Source organism: Argiope bruennichi, chromosome 4 (genome assembly GCF_947563725.1).
Source record: "Argiope bruennichi chromosome 4, qqArgBrue1.1, whole genome shotgun sequence".
Classification (NCBI taxonomy): domain Eukaryota; kingdom Metazoa; phylum Arthropoda; class Arachnida; order Araneae; family Araneidae; genus Argiope; species Argiope bruennichi.
In genome coordinates this window covers 75,576,337-75,592,242 of record NC_079154.1, presented here as the reverse complement: position 1 = coordinate 75,592,242, position 15,906 = coordinate 75,576,337, and the positions used below count along the sequence as shown (strand labels likewise).

The window sequence follows — 15,906 nt, the reverse complement described above, 5'->3', positions numbered from 1 at the left end:
TAACCGGCTTACGATTACTAAAAATATCGTAAAATATAGATAAATGATTTTTTGGCAGATTTCAAAACGAATCCAATCTGTCGTTTAGACATATCTTGACCTGCAATAACAGTACATTACTCGCCTAAACCTATAGAATACAGTCCACCGAAGAATTTATGAAAAGCAGAGATGATACTGATAGTCTATGATTTATGATGCGCTGCTATTTTTTCCAACCACGAGTTTCGATATGCTATTTCGAGCAACCACTCTTTATAAGGTTAAATAAAAATATCGAAACTTCATCCATATTTCACCTATTGATCTTCATGATCAATTCTTATTACTATTTGATTTGATATCCATCGCCCAACACTCATAAAAATCAGAGGTAATTTTGATGATATCGGAACAGAGAGAGAGAGAAAAAAAAAATAAAAAAATAATAAAGAATGATAACTAACAAAGGGTAACAGAACGGGTTTCAGGCCTGGTAAAAAGCAAAAGAAATTGAAGGGAGCTCCACGTGATAAATTGTCTCCCATATTTGGAAATGAAGGAAAAAAAAAAAAAAAAGAACAGCACTGGTGGAAGCAGGAAAGATAAAAAATAAAAAGAAAAGAAAAGGCAGAAAAGTAACGTTAGCGTATTACGTGGACTCTAGCAGCGCCGCTGTGAGAATCTCTCTCCCTCTGGACGCATCTGCGCAAATGCCAAAAGATCGATCGCCCTACCACCGATCGACGCAGCCCCCAAGAATGTCCTGTTATCTACCCATGCTTAGTCGGTCACAGTGAAGCGACAGCTGAAACCGCGAGACTGACCCTAACAGTGTCATCTCCAATATCAGGATCACCACCAGCAGCATCTTCTGCTCCAACTGTTGGAAGAGAATCAAGGACATCATCGTCGTCTGACCCCACCATCTCCGTCCACGATTTTTCGCAAGATCTCTGTCTTCGCCGGTCTGCTCGCCACTCTCCAGTCTGCTGCAGGCAGCACTTGTATTGTGTCCGCAGCAGCCATTAAAATCCAATTGTTGGAAAAGCACTTTCGCCCATCCAGTTCGAGCAAAAGCACCTTCTTCTATTTATGCGCGAAAAGTGCTATTTATAGCATCAACGAGAGAGCCACCACTACGATAGTGATGGCAAGCCCACCTCACCACCCTGAACAATCGGCCTTCAATCGGTGACTCTTGTTGATCAGGGAGTGGGGGGAAAGAGCTGCGGATGAATTTTTCCCCAGGAAATATTTAAAATTCTTTGAATGGTGCTTCATAATGGGTGCACAGGACTGGAGAGGGGAGAGATGTTTTCCAGAAGCTCGTTCATCGAAGTGCTCTTGACTCGAAGCTGTCGACGCGGACTTTTCTGGTCTCTTTTTTATCTTATCGTCTGTTAGCTCGGTTCAAATCGTTTGCTCAAACACTGCCCCCTTGTTCTTCTCGCTTTTCAACACGTACATAAAAAAAAAAAATTAAGCTCAGGATTCATCACCGAGATGTGCTGGATCTGCATTGTTCAAGTGTTCTTTTTTATCAGCTGCCTGTTTAAAGGTGAGTAATAATTGGAACAATATTTCATATAATTTTATTAAAAGGAGAGAAACTGAAATATATTATTACTCTTCATATTAAGGATCTTTCATATAATCAGCCATCTCGTAGAGCCTCATATAATTTTGTTTCAGCAATATCTAAAATTTGAATACATATTTTTATTTTCATAAACAATTTTCTAGGTAATACTAGCATTCAATTGTAAATATTATATTTATATATAAATATTATACTAACCTTATATTTATATATGCAAATATTTCTTTTAATGATGATAGCATAATTTGAAAATTTATTTTATTTTCCAAATAAATGGAATAAAACTATATTTTTAAATATTATAACAAATCAGTTGGAGAAATTGCTTCCTTTTCTTAAAAGTAAATTTAAATCATATAAGATAATTTTCTCTAAAATATTTTGTATATTTTCGTTCTCATTTACTAGGACTTTTATTTTGTCGGTTAACGGGACATTATAAATTGAAAATATGAATTGTAAAATTTTTTTAAAAAGCAATATTTTTATTGGTTTGGAGAAGCATTTTTAGGAACAACTAGTATCTTTAATTGTGATTTTTTCCCTATGCTTTATAGTAAAATTTCCGAAGTGGGTCACAGAAATATTATCAAAAAGCAATAGAATTTTTTGCAAATTTTAGGAAATAGCTATTAAATAAAAAATAACAAATGTGAAAATTTATAAATTTCTCATTTAAGTTTTTAGCTGCATTATTAATCTGCAAAATTGAAAATAAAATAAAGCACTCTTAAATTGCTTCCACTATATCATTTGCAGGAATTTAAAAAAAAAGTAAAATAATATTTCTAATAATTATATTAAGACAAACAAACATTTCTATTATGTTATGCAAATATAGTTAATATTATAAATATTCTTCTATTATAAATATCATAAATATTAGTTCTATTATAAATATTATAAACAGGTTATTGTAATTAATTTTTGTCACAATTATATTCAGACAAAAATTTCAATTATATGCAGCTTTAAAGTAAAAGCCCAAATTTGTATCAATCATAAAATTTGTAGCTACGCTATAAAAGAAAAAACATCTTTCTAAAATTCTTATAAATGCTGATTGAATTCGACGAAATTTTATGCCAGAGATTACAATACATTGTACTTATTAAAATATACGAAATCAAGCACGCTCTTTAAAGCATTAGAAACTAAAAACGTAACACAGATAAAAAATTATAACATAAGTTTCTTTTAAATTAATCATTTTAATTTTCTCATATTTATTATTAGAAAGTATTGATAAATTTAATCATATTTTAATAATTTTCTAATTCGACTTTAAAGAAGAAAAAATCTTCACTCAAGCTTTTTCAACTATGTCTGTTAGGAAATAATAGATTTGATCAGGTTTAATCTAATCATATGGATGATAATATATATTCATATTTTATAAATGTGATACAAATGAACATTTAATTATGTAAAACGTAAAATGCTTAACTTGAGTATTTTTTCTCTATCTATGTATCATGAATATGCAATCATTTTTATAGCATAACAAATATATACTTATTTATAGTATAACAAAAAGAGAATTTACCAAAAGTAATTTGTAGAATGGTTTTGTTTTATATTTGAAAAACATATAAGAAAGAAAAACGGGAAAAAAAGTATTCGCAATCGAAAGATTAGTAAATCTTATCCTATTTTTAAAGCTTACGGTAGGAATATGAGCCGAATTTTCACCTAAATAACGATTAAATTCTTTAAACAATAGTTTACCTAACTGCTTTTCTTTTAATTAAAAGATAATAATAATATGCAAAATAATTAAATACTTTCCCAAGAAAAAAATTATTGAATTTTTATATTCTTTATCGTTTAATCTGTGACCTCTTATTCATTTGCTTTACAATATATTTTATTAATTTGATTTACATACTTTCAAATCTTTATTAAATTAGTTGAAATATTAAATATTTCTTAATTAGCCCATTTTTTAAATATGTAATTAAATTGTTTTATTTTTGCATTGTTTAACTCACAATGAGACTATTATTTAAAACATTACACATTTATTTAATTATTGTTAAAGTTAATGCCAATTAAATTTTATTATCAGATATGTCATATGCAATCAACGATTATAACATTTTATTTAAGAATGGATATTTTTATTTAAACTAATTGTTTATTTTGACTAAAGCCATTTATATTATCTTGACATTTTCATACGGCTGCTTTAAAATGCATACGGCTGCATATCATAAATTTGTATAAAACTTATAACAACTTGAATTAGTGTGCCAAGGAGGTTGGATTTAAGGTTAATCGAATCGTGAATTCGATTGCTGATTTCATGAAGGAAATCATCTAATTGCACTTGAAGGTCAAACGTATACTGTTCACTATAACGTTAATATTTGGAAATTAGAATATGAATTATAAATAACATAAAATGTATTTAGAACTATTATTTTAAAGCTTAACGTTATAGAAAAAAAATAATTTAAGATGCAATTATGCATAAGCCAAAAATTACAATTTAAATTAAATATTCCGGCATGCGCATTACAGAAATTTGAAAAGGTGAGTTAGCAATTCAAATATAATTCTGGTCATCTTATTACGGTTCATAATAACTAGAGGTGTTTTAAAGTAGATTTGATATAAATTCAAATCGAGAGTTAATCGAACTAAACAAAAAATATATATACAATTATGTGCCAAAGAATTATTAGAATTAGTGGAGAAATAAGGATTATCGGAGTGGGGATTTGATTACTGATACCAGAGATATGATTCGGCGTTATGTGATCTAACTGCGCTTGAAGGTCAAACGTCTCCCTAAGACTTTAATGTGAAAATCTGGAAATTGGTTCAGCAAAATATTTAATATGCGCTTCTAATATTTATTTAATATCAAAATTTAACACATCTTAGAAAATATTAAAAAAAAGTATTGATAATTTTGAGTTTTATTGAAAATTTTATTATATAAACTATATTTTTTTTGTCTAGATTTCTTCAAAACCTATGGAAAATATATCAATTGATTTAAATTAATTCAGATTAGGCATAAAAAGTGTGGAGTGGAAGTTTGTGGTCGTGCTCCAAGGATGTCTTGGCAATTTAAGAATGTTTCAGCGCCTGTTTAGTAATTTTGGAGGCTTTCAAAAAATTTATTTTCGTAAAAATTTAGCCTTCAAAAGTTTATTTAAATGTTATTATTTTCTGTTATCCATTTTCTAAGGTTATTCGGCTAAGGTATGATTAACATTTTCATTAAATGCAGCATTATCATTCACATTATTGAAGGCTTTATGCTATTTTAGAATACCCTTCTTTTTGTGAGACTTTTACTGACTTATTTTCTCATTAGAAATTTGATAGTAAAAGCATATTTCTTGCTTTTAAGAGTTTTAAGCATATTTTTTTAAAAATAATATAATGCTATAAACTTTGATTTATCATTTCATTTGTTGCAATCGTGATTTGTTAGATGTATTTTCTATCTCGAAGAATCATAAAAAACTTTTGGTTATGAGTATACATATTTTTTATCAAGAGTTTTTATATTATATTAAACTGATTGTGTTCTAAGAAAATACTGTAGCATAGTCATTTCACCATCCTCCGAAAATCACACCTTAGATGCTTCAAAATTCAATCCATATGAAACACTTAACGTCAAATAAAATTTGCACCAGCCATTAATTAATCCTTGAATTTCCAATGGGAACACTAAATTATATTTCTTTCTTTTTCTTTGCAATCTAAAGATTAGAGCAACTTCAGTTTTATATAATATAAAATTTCTTGATAGAAAAAATGCATTTCTATGCCAGAATTAAATTATTAAGCAAAAATAAAATAATGTAATATAAAAGAGCAAGAAATATGTAAGCAATTGGAAAATATTGGTGATATTTTATCATATTTTGTATATGTCGAGGACGGAGTTCGTGGAACCTAAGAATGGCTAGGTGAAAAAGTTATGATCCTTTCAAGACAAAATTATCTAGTTTACTATCAAATTCCAAAATTGCGGAGAATCAAGTTTTTTTTTCTAAAGCAAAATAAAAGCATTCGGCCTCCACATTTTAAGTACTTTCTCAATAGCAAATTTCCTTTCCGAATTCCTAGTCGGTAGGACCACATGTGCCTAGACCCAGGATTATTTGGTTCCCTAATCCGCCAAGAATAAGTACAGTGAAAATTTCTTAAATTACTATTAAATGAAAACTGTGAAGAAGCCTTTATTTCTGTATCTTAATTGAAAGCTCAAGCTTATAGGAATATTTGAGTACGAGGATGTAGTGTCAGTATGTATGTAAACGATTTCTTGGTCATACTAAGTCTGGAAAAGGTTTAAGTCTCTTTGGAACGACTTCCACATGTGATGTCTTATCTCTTGACATAATGGATGTGTTCGCTGTGTACGGTATATATAACATGCATAGCAAGTTTGCAATACTAGACGGCCAAGTTTGTTTGCGTGATGTCAAGTCCAAGCCACTCTTTTTTAAAAATATTTATCATACATTTATCTTTTTTTCATACTAGTTTATTTATTTGTTATTTATTCTTGCAATATATGAATGAATGTTTAGGTATATTCTATTTCCTCTATGAATAATGCGTTTCGTTCTTAAGAATCGATTAACCCTAAAGAATTATATCTTGCATTATATATATTTTGGAATGAACCAAAAAGTAGTATATTTCATAGATATTAAGGCATGGAATCATATGTTCAGAGTAATATTTTGAAAATTGCTATATCAATGTCTTTGAATTTTTGTTAAATGTAAGTTAAAAGACGAAAGTGTTTTGAAAATTAGCAAAAAAATTTTGATGGAAAAAAATGATTATTTATATTTTACTCCTATTCTTTTATTTTTTTATAGCTGTAAAATTTAAATAAAATTGTATTTGAATTCAATATTCTCTTACTATAAATCTTTTAGAAGGATATTCGCTCTTGTTGATCAAATACACAGGTTTGAATCAGTGTATGAAAAAAAAAGCTTTTTTCTAACCATATTATTTTTAAATTTAAATATTTTATTCTTTACGTAATTCTGCCTTAACTATGATCCATGATCAAAATATGTCAATGAATTTATGAAAAACTACTAAAAAAACTTGCACTATTTCTGAATGAACGCTTAATATTAATGATATTGAAAAATAACTCGGATATTGTTGAAAAAAATCATTATAAAATTAACCAACAATTACTTAATTTTATTATCAACCTTTATGAAATAAGAATCTTACATTTCACTTTTTAAAAACAACTGCATGTAATTAGTTTTTCTCGCAAGTATTTTTTTTTGTTATGCAATGAGTTAAAACAAAATTTTTCATCCATATTATTTTTGAATGAAGAAATTATTTTTTTCCTGCTGAATGTTTGAAAGCTGTTGAATATTAAATTGCTTGTAAACGTCTTAATTTTTTTTAAATAATTGAGTACATCTTCTCTACTGCAGAAAAAGTAACGACGTTTTGTTAAGAAATGGTTTTAAAATCTTTCAGATACATCAATTATTATTTGAGACTTTTGTGTTGAAACCAATTTTCTCTTTACTTCAGCAACTTTTCAGTTTTCTATTTTTCACGAAATATATCGGATGTCGTAGTCTGTCTGTTGTAAGATCATAACATGACTTGCTGACTCTAGTTTCAAATACTTCTTTTATTTTTATTTTTATACTTTTTATCATTAATGCTTTTAGAAAAAGTATTTTTACTTTTCCGCCTAGAAAGGAAAAAACTTTTCATTTCTTTTACCAACTATGTTTTTGTAAGTTTGATGATGTCGATATTGTATTTCAACGTCACGGTTCTGTAGTAAGGATTTGATTCTCTGGCCTACAGAATAATGTACGAAAAGTATGGAGGTAAAAAATGTGTCAGTGGTAATTTTTTTTTAAAAGTCTTTATAAAAATAAATGAGATGAAATTTTTTTTCTAAACAAACATAAATTTTACATGATTAGATACGAAAAGATAGTTACTTTTAGATTAGATACTTACTTTTAAACTAATAGATACACAAGCACGCACGCACGCACGCAGTGCACACACACACACACACACACACACACACACACACACACACACACACACACACACACACACACACACACACACACACACACTTCCTTATTTCGTGCATGTAACTTAGAGGGAAACATTTGCTACACAGTTTGCATAAGAAATAAGAGGGTGCAATTAGAATGCAGTTAGGAAAAAACTTAACTACAATGTTATGCTTTTAATGGCACTATGACATCACGGGATTTGACTTCATTAGAAAGGTTTTATTTACAAATCATATGTAAGCCGATTAAAGGAATACATCTTTATATCTATTACAGTTTAATGCTTAGAAATGTTTTATTGCGGGAAACAGAACGTGAACATATTATGCATAAGAGATTTAATTGAAATTGAGTATTCGCAATATTTCGGCAACTTATCAAAGTCAGAAGTTGGGTCAACTTGTCAGCATAGGCGGCAAGGGAAGAGTAAAATAGAAATATTATTTTTTTATTTAGTGTAACAGAAATTAACAAAATATTTACAGTGGCTTTGTGGACGATGTTCTAAAGTTTTTCGGTGTGGGGCAATTTAGTTTATGCGAAGATGAGGTTATTCAAGTACAAAGACAAATCATTTCGTAATATCATTGAGTTCATTATTACTCGATATTACATTTTTTACAGCAATTGTTTTATTATTTATTTTTTAAAATTTTATTTTTGTCTCGGGAATTATCAAAATATCTACAATGAATTTGCGTACGCTTCAGGATATATTATTGTTTGTATGAAGAGGAGATTAATCAAATGTATTGAGATAAGTCATTTCATTTATTCAGTCATTCATCACATTCTTTGAACTAAAAATTACAATATTACTTTTTTTTACGGAGTATATTTTATCATTTGAAATTTCATTCACGTACTGAATGCAACAATAATTACAAGCAACACAATTTTATTTTTTTATGGTCTTTCATTTGCAAGACCAAATATATGCCTGTACTAAGTAATGGAACCTCCCATGAATCTCATCTAAAAATTGGTTCTCACAAATTTCAGGTTGTCCAAAGTTTTACTTATCTGGGTTCCATAGTTATAGATGACAATAACACACTCAAGAAGATTCAAGGTCGTCTAATGAATGCAAATAAAGCCTTTGACGGACTAAAACGATTTTTTAAATCCTCACTACTATGAAGAAATACAAGATTTTTACTATATAAAACCTTAATTAGACCAATACTTACCTATGGCTCAGAGACTTGGACCCTGACCAAAGCTGGAGAAAATAAAATAACCATTTTCGAGAGAAAAATTTTGCGAGCCATTCTTGGTGGGATAGAAATTAGCAATGTTTGGAGAAGAAGATATAACTTGGAGTTATGTAAAACCTATAGACAGCCAGATATTATAAAGTTCATAAAAATAAATCGAATGAACTGGGCAGCTCATATATTTAGAATGCATGATGATTCCATATTAATTTTTTTTTATATAAACCTCTAACAAGTAGGAAAAGTGGTAGACCCAAAATGAAATGAATGGAATCGGTGGAGACAGACTTCCTGGGTATCCAAGAAAGAAACTGGCACACAAGTGTCAAAAGTAGAATGCGGTGGAACAGAATTCAGTGGAAGGCACTGGACCACCCTGGGCTGTCTAGCCAAATATGATGATGGTCTCATTTTCGTAGCAACGACTTGCAAAAAATATGTAAATTTCCGGAAAGTGAAAATAACTTTGAGAAGAAAGGGTGAGAGGATAAATAAGATGGGGTATTCCATTACTTTGGTTTCAAACACAGAATATACATGATTGCAGTGAATAAGAAAGAAAAATGTTTGTCGAATCTTACGAAATGAGAGAAAACAATTTCGGATTTCAAAATATATACGTTATTTAGCGAGAATGAGTAGCAGATAATGAAAACACCTTATATTAATTTATTTTATGATAGAATAATCTATAAATCTATTATACTATACAAATAATGTCAGTTGTATTTTTAATACTTTTTTATTTTATTGCTTTACCAGTCATTTTTGGTAAATGTGCTCTGTTGTGAGTTACTTAATTCGCATGTGTACTTTTCGGAAAATTTTTCATGCCTCTTACACGAAAACTATTCTTTCAGGTCGTGCTTTTCATACCTTTTAAATAGATCCATTTTTCCTTTCATTTTTTTTTCTAAAATGTTTAATGCTTCACTTGGGATAAAATCTAAAATTATTCACGCTTATTATATTTTATATTGTTTTAATTGATTTTTTTCATTATCACATCATTTATTTCGTATCTACCTCTTAAATATTAATTTTATTTTATACGTGAAATTTATACATATTCGTTATTTACATTTTTGTAACATTTAAAGGAATCGATTCATTCATTATTTTTATATATATAATACTCAATACTCAATATTAAGACTATAAGAGTGATAAGACAGACCTTAAACCAATTTTTTACTGAATTGATTCGCCTGATCTCCATTTCCTATAAAGAATAGTCTTACATCCAAAGGACATAATGAGATACAAAGAAATTCTAATCTTTTTTACTGTATCTAATTTTTAATTAATAAATTTAAAAAGTTAAATCCTTTTTGATTGCTTTAATATTGAGAAAAAACACGAGAGTAACGCTGAATATTGCAAAATAAAATGAAAGCACACAATGTCGTTACCTATCCTTAAATTGATATTAATAAAACCATTCGAAAATACTAAACTATCCAATATATTCGAAATTTTATCATGTAATGATATATAAACTCTATGTTTTAAATCACTGATACTTTTTTTCCAGATCAATTTTTTTATATTGTCTTTTTGTTTATTCCTCTTTTTATCTTAAACATTTATTGAAAATTTTCTTTTTTTACATTGCATTTTATAATCGAAATTTCACATATTTTGATGAATTTGATACCGGAGTTATTAGTAATAAAGTTAATGTACATTTCTTAAATAACTTATATCATAAGTTCAAAAAGCGAATTTTTTAATAAAGTCTTAAAACTGTGAATATTAGGCCATAATATAATACACTTAATTCTGTGAATATTAGGCCAATCTTATCGTATTTCAAGCTAAAATTATGACATCTGAAATTGTTGAAATTGTGGAAAATTATGACAGCTGAAAATAAAAGAAAAACGCTATATTAGACTTTCATATCATTTTAAAAGAGCTTTTACTTTCACTTTTCATTTTGAGTTTCAAAAATAAAATATTGTTCAACAACATTGTTTTGATATTATGGCCAGGAAATATGATTCGGCTATTTTCTTGTTTTTCTCAACAAATCCGTCACCATTATTTTATTTAAATTAAGAAAAGGCAATGATAAAATGACAGAAGATTCATTATTTTTATGAAGAATACTGATGTATTCCGATTTGAAATTGTTCAAATATAAAAAATAAGAAGTTTCAAAATTTCAAACTTTCCAAAATGCCATCAAAGATTCATTCTATCAAAATATTTAACGTCTTTTGTTAAAATGGTATTGTCAAGGACATATAATATGATTTAGAATAAGGATTTAAACAAGAAAATTCGTATTTATAAGGAATAACAATAAGTAAGTAGGGAACTGGAGCTACTAATTATGTTATTTCTTGACAGCTGTGTTTAAGAGATCTCTTGTGATTCATTTAAGAACTAAAAACTATTTGGGAAAATTTATCACATATTATTAAAGAGGATTAGAATATCATCCTGTTTCAATGATGTATTATATTTCTGCAATTCAATAAAATCTTTGAAAAAAAAGGATAGTTAAGGCACTCATACGCAGTGAGAAAGATTTATGCATAAAAAAAATATGCTCGACAAATGTTTTATGCATAGTATATAAATAATGAACTTTCGATTGTTATTTCAAAGTGACCATCGTAAAAGATAAAAATATTAAAAAAAGAAAACGTTATAGCATATTTACAACTAGCCGTCTATGGCGTTCACCTGGTTCATAAGAATTGCTTGTTGCGTAAAATTTCAATAGAATTTTCAGTCGGTAGTTTAATTTTTATGCTTCCCCCTTGAGGTTTTTTAAATTTCATTTTTTAATACCCGTAAAACTCATTTTAATTTGGAAATTTAAGATAGTTTATTATACTATGTACCTATCTCTTTTTCTGTCATTTTACATGAAAAGTGAAGTTTATTTTTGAAAGGTAACTGAATTAACTGAAATAAATAGAGAAGAATCATTCAGCATTGAAATATTGTACGTACAAAAACATATTTGATGATTTATGTAACATTTTAAAGGATTATTTACAATTCCTCTGATTCATTAAAATGTATTACTGTTTTTCAATAAGAAAGCAAAATATATAACTAAAAGGAGAATAATATCAAAGAATTTAAAAATGATTGAATTGTTGAAAACGTTTAATATTGTTCAATTATGAGGTGAAAAGTTAGTTATCATTGCTAGAACATTCAAACATTGTAATTTCTCGAATTACTTTTTACTTTCATTCTGTTTGGTTGTTCGAATATAAATCAACACGATATCTACAAAATGAAGAGAGATAGATAAATAAGATTCGGTACACAGATTTACCATCTATACGCCAAAAACTTCGAACTCGAGATTTCGATGATTGGACACGTTTTTAGACTTCCTGAATTCGATTTTTTTTTTTTTTTTGGAAAATGCCCATCTGCTTGTTTATTTAAGATCAAAGATAACACAAAACCGCTTTGAGCTAAACGGTCAGAATTTGGTTAGTGACCTTTACACAAAATTTTCAAATTTCTATCAAATTTTAAGTAAAATATGTTCAGAAGTCCTTCTGCTTGGTTGTTCAATATAAAGTAACACGATAATTACAAAATGAAGAGAGCTACATAAATAAGATTCGATACACAGATTTAATATCTTTAGTGTAGACACCTGTGAAAGTTTGCAACAAAAATCAAGTACGGGTTGACTGTCTGTCGGTCTGTACTTTCAGAAAACATGTTAACGCGATAATTCAAACACGCAATGACTTAAATATATGAATTTTGGTATGGAATTTTATGACTACATGTGCAGTTTCGTGCAAAATTTTTGTTTCAATCGATTGAGAAAAATGTGTCCAAAACAAAAATTCGGTTTTCGGATATTATTAGCCACATGTCAGGGATTAATCGCCAAAAAACTCGCCAAGGATAACACGATGGATTCATTAAAAAGGCTAAATTCACGTCAAAAGTAAATATTTAGTAACCATTGTACGCGAATGCCCTGTAAAGTGTCACTGGCATGACAAGTTCCCTGCTGCGAGAAAGTTTTAAGCAGACAGCTGCCGTTGGTTTAAAAGCATGCTTTGAACAGAAACAATACAACTATATAATGTAAGAAACTAAGCCGAATCTTCATAGCTAGATTGTCAACAATGAAAGACAGGAAACAAAAACCAAAAAAGGATGGAATATTAGTAACAATAAGGTGAATAGCTTGGTTTTCATTCTCAACAATGGTAGTATTAATCAAAAATATACACATCAAACATCTTTAAAATTAATTTAATCAATACCGAAGAAGTTTACTGCAACCAATTTGGTATGTTTGAAAAGATAATTCTCTAAACTTTGAGTTAACTAAATATCATTTTTGTAAGAGAATATTTTCAAAAATTGTCATGAAAACTCGCTGGAATCGCAATTAATTTTTACACTATAAAAATTGTAATTAAAAATTCAAAAACATTCACTCCAAGTGACACATTTCCACTCTCCAAAGAATATTAGGGCCAAATTTTGTAACTATAGGTCAAACAATCTGACCCATAGAACACCATACATAGAATTTTTATTTCGAAATATTTATTTCAAACTAACAGATCTAAGTATACAATGAATAACTGTTAGATATTAAATAGAATCAGTAGGTATTTCATGCATTAGATTTGTGAAGGTAGCCTATGTAAATGAATTTTTAACGCAGCCTGATTTCCATGGCTTTTCTTTTAACGAACTACTTATCTTTATCCTTAGATTAACACAAATAAATTCTTCTATTTATAATGAACTTTATTTTATTCTATAAATTTTAAAGATTCTAAGATTAAAGGTTGTACATACAAATTATTCAACAAGGTCAACAAGGTGTCTTTAAAATTCTAATAAGAAAAATTTAAATAAAAAAAATTGAGTAAAATGAAGTTTTATTCAAGTTTCCCTGTTCATAATTAAATTTTAAGTTATTATTTTGCTTTGCTATTATATGTTACTTTTTCTATATTATAAATATTTATTAGACTTTTTTATTCAAGAAACTAATAATTAGATAGTGACTTTATATTGTAAAGCTCTTTTGCAATAAAAATTGATGAATGTTATTTATGATTAAGTAATATTTTAGTTAAATAATTAAAATAAATATCTTTTTAACGAATTCTTATTTTTGACTTTAAAAGTGTTTATTAACGTCGCGTTTGATTACGTCTTCGGTAACAGTTAATGCATTGTTCGTTCTTGATTGTAATATCTCCATACTCTGATTGTCTCTGCTGTGTGGTATCTTTGGGGTAAATGCCGAGACGTTTAATGATGGGGCACTAATCGACTTTGATAGTATTATTGATATAAATGCTATGTTTTCAGGGTCATTTCCGCTCCCTAGTAAAACAAATGCGTCACTAAATGACTCTATTCTTTATCAAATACCATCAAAGTTTTCACTTTAGACGTTTTTTTTTTCAATAACGATCTTCAACACATGCTTGTAAACGACCTGTAAAATGACGCCTACTTTGGTTGTGTAATCTCATGCTCTACTGGGGAAAAGGACTTGTTTCTGTATGTGTAATTTAATTTTAAAATTTGTCTAAGGACTTTTAATTGACTCTTTATGCTATAAAGTATCTTCTATTATGAAATTGTTTATGAAGAAAAAAGGAGGAAAATCAAGAATTTTTAATTTTTTTCCATATTTCTAAAAGTTTAAGAAACAGTTAAAAATTACTTTTAAATGATTGGTAACTATATATGGAATCATATTTACTTCATTGTTTCTGACGCGTGTCAAGAGGGAAGCCTTTTTTTTCCGTTTGTTTCTAGCATTTCTTATTGTTCAAATAAATATTTAGAAAGATTTTAATCAGCAATTAAATGCTTCTTATAAAATATGAGCACTCTTTTTCCTTTAAATAAAAAAATTTGTTTCTAGCATTTCTTATTGTTGTTCAAATAAATATTTAGAAATATTTTAATCAACAATTAAATTTTTCTTGTAAAATATGAGCACTATATCGTTTTCCTTTTTGATATATACAGTCACCAGTGAATATAAAATTTACATATGAACAGTTTTTTTTAATATCTTCCAAAAGGATTCGATAGAAGGAATAAAGATTCAAATTGAAAAATTATCAAATTACGGAAGAATTATCGTAATTTAGTTAATCTTGCAGAGTACCCTAAATACAGCGATTTGCAATGTTGATCTCTCTGAATTTACAGAGTATTAAAATCAAATTTTGTATATGATATTCTCTCTATATATATGACTTTGAAATTAAGAAACTTCAAATTTGATGGATATCACACACTTGTTATGTTAATTCTGTGTATCATATTTTACCCCTCTAGTTCTCTTTGTTCTGTAATCGTTATATTAACTTATATTCTAAGAGCCGCACAAGCAGACTTTCTCTGAATGGATTTCGTTAAAAATTTGAAATAAATCTAAAAATTTGGAGTACATACCAAATTTCATCCTTCTAGCTTAAAATGTTTTTGACTTATCGTATGCACAGACTAGCGGATAAACAAATAGTATAAATCCCAAAAAATGCGAAAAACTGATAGTTTTAATAACAGTTTTTATCATTTCCCAGATAAGCCTTTGTGACCGAATTTTTATTGCAAAGTGAGGGTTAAAGAATGCGCTTTACTGAATCATGTTTAAAGGAAATTTGATCCAAACTTTCGAGAGATATGCCAGACACTGTGCAAATACAGAGATTTTCATAATTCAATGTTACTTTGGGTATATTTTGGCTATAATATAGGATTCAAAATTAATGCACCCGATATATTGCTATTATGTTTAGTTGATATAATGATATTATATTTAGTTGATACCTTGATATCATGTTTATAATTTATATAAAATTTGAAATTTATTTTAGTTATTTTTCTTGAACAATTTTTTATATATTATATATTTTTGCTACAATATACACAAGCATGTTTTCCAAAAAAGAGAAGTACTTTTTTGTATTTTGCATTCATTAAATATTTAGGCATATTCATAGCATTCAGAATATCCAATTAGTCTGAAAAATGAATGAAACAAATGCTTTATATTTATTGCCGG

The 15,906-nt window shown here is 28.1% G+C and overlaps 1 protein-coding gene across 4 annotated transcripts in view; it reads left to right on the top strand.

The window, feature by feature from the left end:
* Positions 1-767: 767 nt before the first annotated feature.
* Positions 768-15,906, top strand: part of LOC129966056 (nephrin-like) — a 171,610-nt gene continuing 156,471 nt past the window's right edge. For all 4 annotated transcript variants that reach the window (XM_056080414.1, XM_056080417.1, XM_056080415.1 and 1 more), the window contains exon 1: positions 768-1,540. In XM_056080414.1, the coding sequence (XP_055936389.1) occupies positions 1,486-1,540 (55 nt within the window). In that variant the 5' untranslated portion in view covers positions 768-1,485. The remainder of the gene's footprint in view (positions 1,541-15,906) is intronic.